Source organism: Diuraphis noxia, unplaced genomic scaffold (assembly GCF_037042655.1).
Source record: "Diuraphis noxia isolate RWA-SAM2 unplaced genomic scaffold, SU_Dnox_SAM2 contig0004, whole genome shotgun sequence".
Classification (NCBI taxonomy): domain Eukaryota; kingdom Metazoa; phylum Arthropoda; class Insecta; order Hemiptera; family Aphididae; genus Diuraphis; species Diuraphis noxia.
In genome coordinates, this window is record NW_028301714.1 from 39928554 (window position 1) to 39938447 (window position 9894).

The 9894-nt window shown below is 25.9% G+C and overlaps 2 protein-coding genes across 5 annotated transcripts; one reads left to right on the plus strand and one right to left on the minus strand.

The window, feature by feature from the left end:
- Positions 1–7: 7 nt before the first annotated feature.
- On the minus strand, positions 8–3847 carry LOC107169296 (V-type proton ATPase subunit D-like). The gene is made up of 6 exons (XM_015518993.2): positions 3516–3847; positions 3107–3224; positions 2876–3023; positions 2601–2816; positions 1063–1141; positions 8–704 (listed from the first exon to the last, which is right to left on the minus strand). Exons 1-6 carry the CDS (start codon positions 3554–3556, stop codon positions 575–577), a joined length of 732 nt encoding a protein of 243 aa, XP_015374479.1. The 5' UTR covers positions 3557–3847; the 3' UTR covers positions 8–574.
- A 224-nt stretch (positions 3848–4071) lies between these two features.
- Hus1-like (Hus1-like checkpoint clamp component) lies at positions 4072–9894 on the plus strand. Of its 4 annotated transcripts, none has more exons than XM_089225419.1 (7): positions 4072–4310; positions 4808–4875; positions 4932–5132; positions 7095–7201; positions 7324–7431; positions 8205–8391; positions 9016–9209. In XM_089225419.1, exons 1-7 carry the CDS (start codon positions 4297–4299, stop codon positions 9078–9080), a joined length of 750 nt encoding a protein of 249 aa, XP_089081545.1. In that variant the 5' UTR covers positions 4072–4296; the 3' UTR covers positions 9081–9209. The 4 variants fall into 4 exon arrangements, with proteins under 4 accessions (XP_089081545.1, XP_015374482.2, XP_089081544.1 ...); XM_015518996.2 differs by lacking the exon at positions 9016–9209 and adding an exon at positions 9670–9894 and having other exon boundaries at positions 4073–4690; XM_089225418.1 differs by lacking the exon at positions 9016–9209 and adding an exon at positions 9670–9894 and having other exon boundaries at positions 4073–4310.

Here is a 9894-nt window from a genome sequence, read left to right on the forward strand (position 1 = left end):
AACTTCATTTATGGTGTGGTGAACAAATATGCACGTTAAAATAATTTATTTCATTACATACACAATAATTCTGATGAGATATTATCTCGGTAGTTGGTGGAATAATGGAATGTTGATTACACAAAAACAAAATAAAAATATTTAAACATTTACCATCTATAACAGACAAACTATTATCTAATATAAACCAATAAAATTAATATGTCTAATAATTAATAACACACCTATCTATTTAATATCTCTAAAAATACATTCATTTTCACCTTAACAATTGAACCATTGAGTCTTTACTTTTAGGTAAATCTTTATGTATCACATATAAACAAAAATAATTACTTTGCATCAAATATAGTTTATTTACCTAAGTTTGATGAGGATGAGAGGGCATATTACATGGTAACTGAAAATAATTATTTGATATTGTGAAAAATGTAAACAGTAATTTGATTTTATATTAATACTATAAGAGTATGAAGTACAGTTTTTTTACAAATTAAATAATTACTCAATATTCTTGTAGAGAACCTAAATCATATTATATATTAGAAGCAAGATATCTTTAATATTACTTCAATTAAAACAACAAATCCTCATCTCCTTCATCCAACATGTTACCATATTTAGCATTAGCTTCTTTCATGTCTTTCTTAAGTTGTTCTTTCTTTTTGTTAGAAATCTTCTTCTTATCTTGAATCTTCTTTAACCTTAATAACATAATTACATAACAAAATCATCTAGTAAAAGATAAAAATAAATAATTTATCTAATATATTATACAGGTTGATTCTTTTGTCATAAGCCATATAATATCAGAAAATACAAATAATAGTTAACATTTTTAAGATATTAATTTGTTCATTTTAAAATAACTGTACTCTATTCAAGTTAAGAACTATACTTGGCGGCCAACAAGTGTGCTGAGGTGTAATATTACTACATGCCAGATGGCTGATCTTGTGGAAGTAACAAATGGGTCGACTATTTAAAAAAAAATAATAGCTACTAAGTACAGTTTTTAACTTGAATACAGTAAATATAATCATACTGGATCTATAAATATACCTGTAAAATTCTTCTCTCTCTAATTCGTCAAGCTCAGAAATAATATATGCAAGTGTTTTTTCAATTCTGGGTATAATAACTAGAAAAGTAATTACCACAAGATTAGATTTATAATATATATACATATATATACCGTGTGTCCCAAAAAGCAGGGGCCACTTTACCACTCATTACCATGTAAATATTATAATTCTGTTTGCGGGACATTAAACTAGACTAATGGATAACGCGTGCGCAATAAAACTTACATTTTTTTAAATTGCAACCCGTAATTTAAATATCATATTCGGGTTCATCCATTTTTTTCAAGCCATTTTGAGGTATCAACTTGCAACTTGTGTCCTAAACCCAAAATTGACTAAACTAGAGCTAAGTTGAATTTAAAAAATTAAAAAATTTAATTTAATTAAGTTTTTTTCTAACTGTAAGTACATACTTATGTTTTTCTTCTAAACACTATTGAACAAACAATCAATATTATTATTATTAAACTAATTAACTATTTACTATTTATGAATTATTTTCTTATTTTCTTATTACACATTATGAAATAACATAGTTAAAACATGTGTTTCAAGAAACAACATTTCTATTTTATTTTTTTAACATTACTATACATTTTTATTTACAATTTAATTTACAGAAATTACAAACATAAATTATTCAATAAACTGTTCGAAAGTTCCTCCGTTGTGTAAAGTGCATGCCTCAAATCGACGTAAACATTCACTATAGTAGTTGCTGCCAGTATTTGGTTTTTATTTAGGAGGTAACATGCGTGTATAATTTTATTCTTTAAGTAATCGCAAGTCATTATGCAAAAAATCTAAGTATCTTCTTCCCGTTAACGTTCCGTCATAAAAATGGGGCCCAAGTAACTTACCACCAATCAAACCAACCCATACATTTGTACCCCAACATGTTTGGAAATTTGTTTGCCCAGTGAGGATTTTAATTCAACCAATAACGATTATTTTGCTAATTTAATATTCCATTATTAGTAAATTTACTTTTATCAGTCCACAAAATATGATTAATTAATAATGGATTATCATCGGATGTCACCATAAACCAAGAAATAAAATTTAATAATAATAATAATAATTTTGATTGTTTGTTTTATGGTGTTTAGAATAAAAATATAAGTACGTACATTAGAATAAAACTTTAATTTAATTTAATCTTCAATTTTTTTAATTCTACTTAGCTCTAGTTTTGTAAATTTTGGGTTTAGAACACAAGTTGATACGACAAAATGGCTTGAAAAAAATCGATGAACCCGAATATTATATTTAAATTATGGGTTGTCATTTAAAAAAATATAAGTTTTATTGCACATGTGCAAGATACATGAGTTAAAACATTGTATGTCATAGAAAACTACGATCCATTAATCTAGTTTAATGTCCCGCAAACAGAATTGAAAAATATTTACATGGTAATGAGTGGTAAAGTGGCCCCCGCTTTTTGGGACACACGGTATATACAAAATAATACAATAAAGTTACAAGATAATATACTTAAAATTAAATGCATACCATGTTCAATAGCATTGACTCTTCTATTTGTTATTTTAATAACATCATCTAGAGTAACAAATGATGTCTGCAATGATGCTAATTCAACCAAAAGTTTAATTGCAGTTTGATAATTTTTTTTAAGCTTGGCCAATTGTTGACCCCCTCTAGCTAAACCTGCTAATTCATAAGTGTCTGTACCATCCTGGTAACTTTCAAAAACAGGCAATGTTACACCTACATTTAATAAATTTATTAGTATATTGTTATAATATAATACAAATACTTGTTATTACCAGCAACATTATCCTTTTTAGTGCGTATTTTTATCTGAGCTTTTGTAACATTTTGCAAGACAACTTGATTAAAATCACCAGTAGTAAATTTAGCTTCGGCCAAAGAAAATGCTGCTTCTTTCATTACTTCGCCCATCAATGTCTTTGTCTGCACATAATATAGTTACTTATTATTAACAGATTTTTAATTCAGTAAAGGAACAGATACTAAATAAAAATATTCAATTGTACCTGAATAATTTTACCAAGAATCAAACGAAATCTCATTTGTAAAGCATCAGCTTTTTTTTTTAGTAAACTATGACCTTTTTGTGCTCCCATGAGACGCCCTTTCATCATTGTTTGAGCACTAAAACATAATTAAGATCATAACTACAAATTTTAGAACACCTATATAACAAGTCTGAATAAGACTATGAATTTTAAAATCAGTTTTTTTTACACATAATGTTGTAGTGTATCAATAAACAATCAACATAGTTAATGCGCTACAATAAATTAAATCTATAATTTTGATTAAATTAGTTTAGTTTAGGAAAAGTCATTGCATTTTGCCTCCATTGTTCAATACAAATTGTATTTAAGCAATTCCTCAACAGACAACGCCCAATTTCAATACCTTATCAGTTGATTTACTCACCCACGAGATGGAAATATTGGCAATTTGTCCTTTCCCGACATGATTAATAGGTAACTTACTGTTTTGAAACTAATGAAACAATAGATAGGTAAGATATTGAAACTGTTAAATTGAGTGATTGTTAAATAACATAACGAAAATATAAAATTAACTTATCCTTAGCGAGTAGCGACCTCACTAATATTTTAGAAATCTACTGCCGAGGAGTGAGTGCTGACTTTTAGTGATAGTGATAGTATATTGCAGTGTGCACTAAACACTGGTGTGAAGGTGTGTAGTGTGTACACAAACACAATCACATTCACTACAATATGTAATTCACCAATTTACACTGTGCAGTGTACAGCATAAACTAAAATAATACTATATACACGTATATAATATATATTACTATAGTATTTTATTGTATAGGTGGGGCTAAAACTGAATTGTTTGATGTAAGTAAAACAGCTGACTAATGATAACAGAATTTAAAATCTTTTGTGTTGATTACATGGCATATAAAACAATAATTATGTCTATGGTTGATTATCGGTGATAGTTAATTGATAAGAGACAACACGGATATAGATACCATGGTTGGACTGGTTGGAGTGGTTGGACTGTCCGTCGTCCGACTTGGACACAGCTGCTTGTTCAGATTGCTGGACCGGCGCTCTCACAAATACAATATGTCAAAGTTTTAAATTTTTAATAAATACTTAAGTAGCATGATTAAAGAATAAAGATATAGGTATCTAAATTAAATTTTTGTAGTTCACTAGTTCCTTAGTTTGTCATAATGCCACAACCACGGTATACAAGTATATTTATTATTATTCCATTTAAAAGTTAATAAGTTTAACTTATTGTCTGGTTAGTCGTTATTAAATTAATAGTTAAGACATGTGACAAGGATTTCTAATTTGGCCTGCAATATTAAATGACATAATATCTAATATGAGCAATCAAAGCTTGAAAGCTCTCAAACACGGCCATTATGAGGTTGTGCCAGAAAAACTATATTTTATGACAATAGGTCAATAGTAAATCGCGGGAATTCGAAAAAACGAGGGCTAACATTTGATAACAAATATGATAATCACGGAATATTTTAAATTTCAGAAAGTACTTAAGTTTTAATTTTAATTATTATTTTTGGTTGATCATTGATCCATATTCCATAGGCACTATAGGTAACTGCATTTCGGCTATTTCGATATTTTATATCAATATAGACAATATAAGACAGTATTATTTCATTATATTGTATATTTTGTTAACATAATTCCAAAATGATTTATAACATTTAGATTAAACTATATAATAATGAAGTTTCGTGGTAAAATTATTGATCCTCATTGCATGAAGCAGTTCTACAGTAAATATGAAATATGATGGTTTATTATTTTTATATTAATACATTTTTTTATACAGGTATTGTGATTATTTTATCCAAACTATGTAGAAATGTTGTTTTGAGGCTGAGTTCTACTAAATTATACTTAATCGCTTCAAATGAGTCTAACAGTAATCAAATTAGTGTTTGGTCTGTATTAGACCAACAGTCATTTTTCAAAGACTATGACATGATTGGTGAAACAGAATATAATGAAATTTTATTCAGTTTGCCAATTGGTAAGTATTATGTAATTGTCATTGCAAACAATATTGTACTACTTTTACCATTTAAAAGAGTATTAAAATGTTACTCTGTATCTATTCTTATATTCCATATATTTTATTTAATCTGTCTTATAAAGAAAATTATTATGGATGAATTAAATGAAGCTCATATTGATATATTAATTAATAATTTTTTAATGTATCTATATCTAATCAATAATCATCTTTGACGAGAGTAAAATTCATTCAAAAGATTTCCAACAAATTGAGCTTACATTTGTTTTATATATATGTATACCAAGGATTGGCGCTCCAAAAAATGTTGAAGACATATTAATAATTAATTTTTTTAATTAATCTCTCAATAAATATATTTCAATTCAAATTTTTCTAGTCACAATAATAGCCATAATCTCGTATAACAAGGAAGTACTAAAAAAATTGGTCATCCCTGATGTATACATACATACATATTATAAATGTTTTTATTTAAATTTGATACTTAACTTTGTTAATTTCAAATTAAATAAATACATATTTAAGTGTTTGTCGTTCAGTCTTTAATATTAGACATGAGGATATCTACAGTGGTCATTAATTTTATTTTGTTCATAGATGATTCACTAGATGAAGTTCATGTCCCTTTTAGTATAAGAACTTTATTTTCTATTGTGGATAAATTAATCGTTGAAGTAAAAAATCATTTTTAAAAGCTTCCAATCATGTTCAAAAGTTTTAAAAAAAATGGATCTAAATTTGAATCTTCCAACTGAACCAATAATTCTTAGATAGGATAAATTAAGGAGAAGTGTATTAAAATACTATTGAAAATATTTAAAAAATAAAAATAAAAATGGAAGCGTTAATGCAATGTTTGATCCAAATTCAGCAGTTTTTATTTAAACAAAGCTAAGATGATTAAAATAAATTAAATTAACTTTATATATATGTTACGGGCTAAGTGGAAAATTTGGACAATGTATACAATGCCCGGGCATTGTATACAGTGACCGGGCATTGTATACAATGTCCGAGGTATATTGGGCAATGTAAATTGTTAAGTATTTATACAAAATAATCTGCATAATAAATTATGTTTAATCATCAAATGATAAATTAGCTTAAATTATACATTTAAAATATTGTGAAGTACGTTTTATTCTAACTTCTAACTTATTAATTTGTCGTGTTTTAATTTGGTTAAATACACATAATTATTCACATTTTTTTCATTTAACACAATATTCAATTTTGCATTAAATTTTTCCATTTTAAATAAAATGTAGAAAATAAATAAATGTTTGTTTAAGCACTATCGGGATGTATAGTGCATTCACAAAATGTCATTAGTGTTTAACCAAAGGATAGACGTTGTAGCATATAACTATTCATACTTTATAAGAAAAAAAAAATGGTATATAAAAATGATTTGATAAAACATAATATATTATTATATTATGCAGTAATAAATAGGTAGAAGAATTAGTAAAAAAAAAAAATTAAAATTATTTGAAATAAATAAAAATAATAATAATATAAAAATAAATTAATTATGATATATATGATAATTATTGATTATATAGTGTGTTTAATTAGAGAATAGACATAGGTAGCATTTATAATGATTATTAATTATGTAGGTAGTTGTTAGAATAAAACGTACTTCACAATATTTTAAATGTATAATTTAAGCTAATTTATCATTTGATGATTAAACATAATATATTATGCAGATTATTTTGTATAAATACTTAACAATTTACATTGCCCAATATACCTCGGACATTGTATACAATGCCCGGTCACTGTATACAATGCCCGGGCATTATATACATTGTCCGAATTTTCCACTTTGCCCGTCACATATATATATCAACTTTGGATTGATAATGTCATTGTTAAGGAATATTTAAAACTATTGAATGATAGATAATTATTAGTTTGGCACAAATTAATAGGTTTTATTATTTTCAGATATGCTTGCATCTTCACTGAGTTCAGCAAAACAAACAAATTTAAAAACCCTCAAAATGAAACTTACTGATAAACTATCACCATGTCTGACTATTGAATTAGATCTGGTTATATTATTTATAAATAATTTGGTCATAGATTAAATATACTATGTATACTTAATATATGAAATTGCATTAAATACTTATATAGTTTGATTAAAATTAATAATATATTATTCACATTTTAGGAATCTCAAGTATCTAGTAAACAGTTATGTACTCATGACATTCCAGTTTCTGTAATACTACCAAAAGATTGGTCAGCATATAAGGAACCAACCATACCTGCACATAATGTAATTGTATTTACAAGTTTTAAATTTTTCTCCTTATCATTAAATATGATCAATTAATGTTTTAATTTGGGAGGGTGGGCTGTAACCCATCCTGATATCAGGCACATTAAAAGTAACCCATGGATGCTTTTCCCTCACACCCACCATATATGTATATTCACTTGAAAATATAAAAAAAATTTAAAAAAAAAATACAAGTATTTATCTGCTCAATTTTCATTTTTCATAATATTAATATTCTGTATATATGTTTTCAGTGCTTTTACTTTAAGGTCGCCACATACTGCAGCGGTAGCGGTGGCGGTGGCGGTTACGGCAAAATGAAGCCGGACTCAATTTTACCGGCACCGCCAAGACAAAAGAATTTTACCGCCACCGCTGCAGTGTGTGGCGACCTTTATACTGTAAAATTATACGTGATAATCTTATCAGTGTACCAAAATAAATACAGGCTTACATACAGCTAATTATATTTATCATAGGCATAATAAAATAATTATAAACTTTAATTAAAAATTAAATGATGACATTTTTTTTTTCCAAAAAAAAAAAATAAGAATTACAGTTGAATTTTAAATGGTTTATTAATATCTTAGGAAACAATTAAATAATTTAATAAGTTTCTCCATACCTCACTAGTTACACTAATGATTAAATATTGTATATTTAAAACAATCAAGACATTATTAATAATATTTTTGGTGTACCATTTTGAATTAAAACTTCTATACTCAATACTCATACAAAATTATTAATTTTTTGATTTAATTTAGATTAGTGTCGTCATGCCATCGATACGAGTTGTACGGCACATTGTTGACAAGATGAAACGCATAGGTCCCAGGTTAATGGTATCATTGGATTCTTCTGGGAAAATGGTTTTAGGAGTATCAAATTTATCAGCCACAGTCGACACACATTTTATAGGTCTTGAGATTGTTAATGTACAAAATTCAACTGGTGAGTTGTTACATTAAAATTACATTTTAAAAAAAAATTATATACCTATCAACATTTTAGAAGTAATTTTTTTTCAGTCAATTTACCATATAAAACTTGAATTTAAATTTTTACTAAATAGCTTACTATTAGTTTTAGGTTCTGAGCTGGGATTTTTATTGATTTTACAATGTGTGTTTTTTTTTAAATATTGTATATATCATCCCTATGGAACGGGTTTAAATGCTCTATAAAACAAGGAAAATGGGTTATTGATTTAATGCTCTCATTACAGACATTTTTATTTAAAAATGCACTAAAAAAATAATCTAATATTAAAAAAAATTGTGTTGTCATTACATAATTTCTTGATCGTATGATTTTATTATTCGTCTTCTATTTTATTTTCACTCTTAAATTTGTACTTTTAATAATATAATAACTTATAAAAATAGAAGTACCTAAACAACGCATATTTTATTTTAGTATGTTGAATGAATTCTAACTAAATTTTTATTAAATTTTATCTTTTCTAATATAAAAATGACTTAAAACATAAAAATGTAAAAAAAAATTATTTTAATTTCAAATAATTCCCTAATCATCATCCTTATTGAATGTATAATTGCTTATATATATATTCAGTGTATGGAAAGAATGTCATTCTTGAACCCTGGAACCCACATTCAGACGTTCACATTCATAGTTAGTGAACGAAACGCAATTGTCACTCTTTTTTTTCAAATGGAACGTGAACAACGTTTATATTTTTAATGAATTTGAACGATTTTTAAGATGCTCAATTTATTTACTATTTAATAAATGTATATGCTCTAAAATTTATAATATGTTTTTATTTTTGAGTCCATATTATGTTTATGAGTTTTTATATAAAATGCTAGTAAACTGTTGATAAACAAAATATTAGATGAACAACCAATGAACGCATTCATTTTTTTTAAAAAATTGAATGTGAATGTGTTAATTTGAAAAAAAGCGTGAAAATGAACCAGTTTCTTTTTTTAGTGATTGAACGTGAATTAATTTTATGAATTAATTTTTTTAGTGAATGTTGAAAACACTGTATATATTTGCTGTATAATTGATATTATAAGTATTTGTATTGTGTTAATTTTTCGTGATTGCAATTTTATCATTAGGTTTTTTTTTTAACATTAATATAGAATAGTTTTGTATAATTTATGCTTTAAATATTTAGACTTTCTATTCTTGTCAAGTATTTTTGTAACTTTTAAGTTAATTCATTATTAAACTTTAGTACATATAAACTGGTTTCAGATAAGGAAAACAAATATTCTACGGTAGTTGATATCAAAAAATTTTCACAATTTTTAAATTGTGAAACACTAAATTTATCAAAAATATTATGTCATGTAGTTGAGGGAATGCTGTTACATTGCTCAATAGAAGAAGATGAATATGTATTACATTATTTTTTGAGTGGAATTGATGATTAACATTTATATATCAAATCTGTAAATAAATATATAATTTAAATAAATA

Coding starts and splice junctions, on each gene's coding strand:
- LOC107169296 (XM_015518993.2), bottom strand. CDS start 3,556: ATGTCGGGAAAGGACAAATTGCCAATATTTCCATCTCGTGG. Junction 3,225..3,515: donor CCAATATTTCCATCTCGTGG/GTGAGTAAATCA, acceptor ATTATGTTTTAG/TGCTCAAACAATGATGAAAG. Junction 3,024..3,106: donor TTCTTGGTAAAATTATTCAG/GTACAATTGAAT, acceptor TATTATGTGCAG/ACAAAGACATTGATGGGCGA.
- Hus1-like (XM_089225418.1), top strand. Junction 5,133..7,094: donor TTTATTCAGTTTGCCAATTG/GTAAGTATTATG, acceptor TATTATTTTCAG/ATATGCTTGCATCTTCACTG. Junction 7,432..8,204: donor CAACCATACCTGCACATAAT/GTAATTGTATTT, acceptor GATTTAATTTAG/ATTAGTGTCGTCATGCCATC.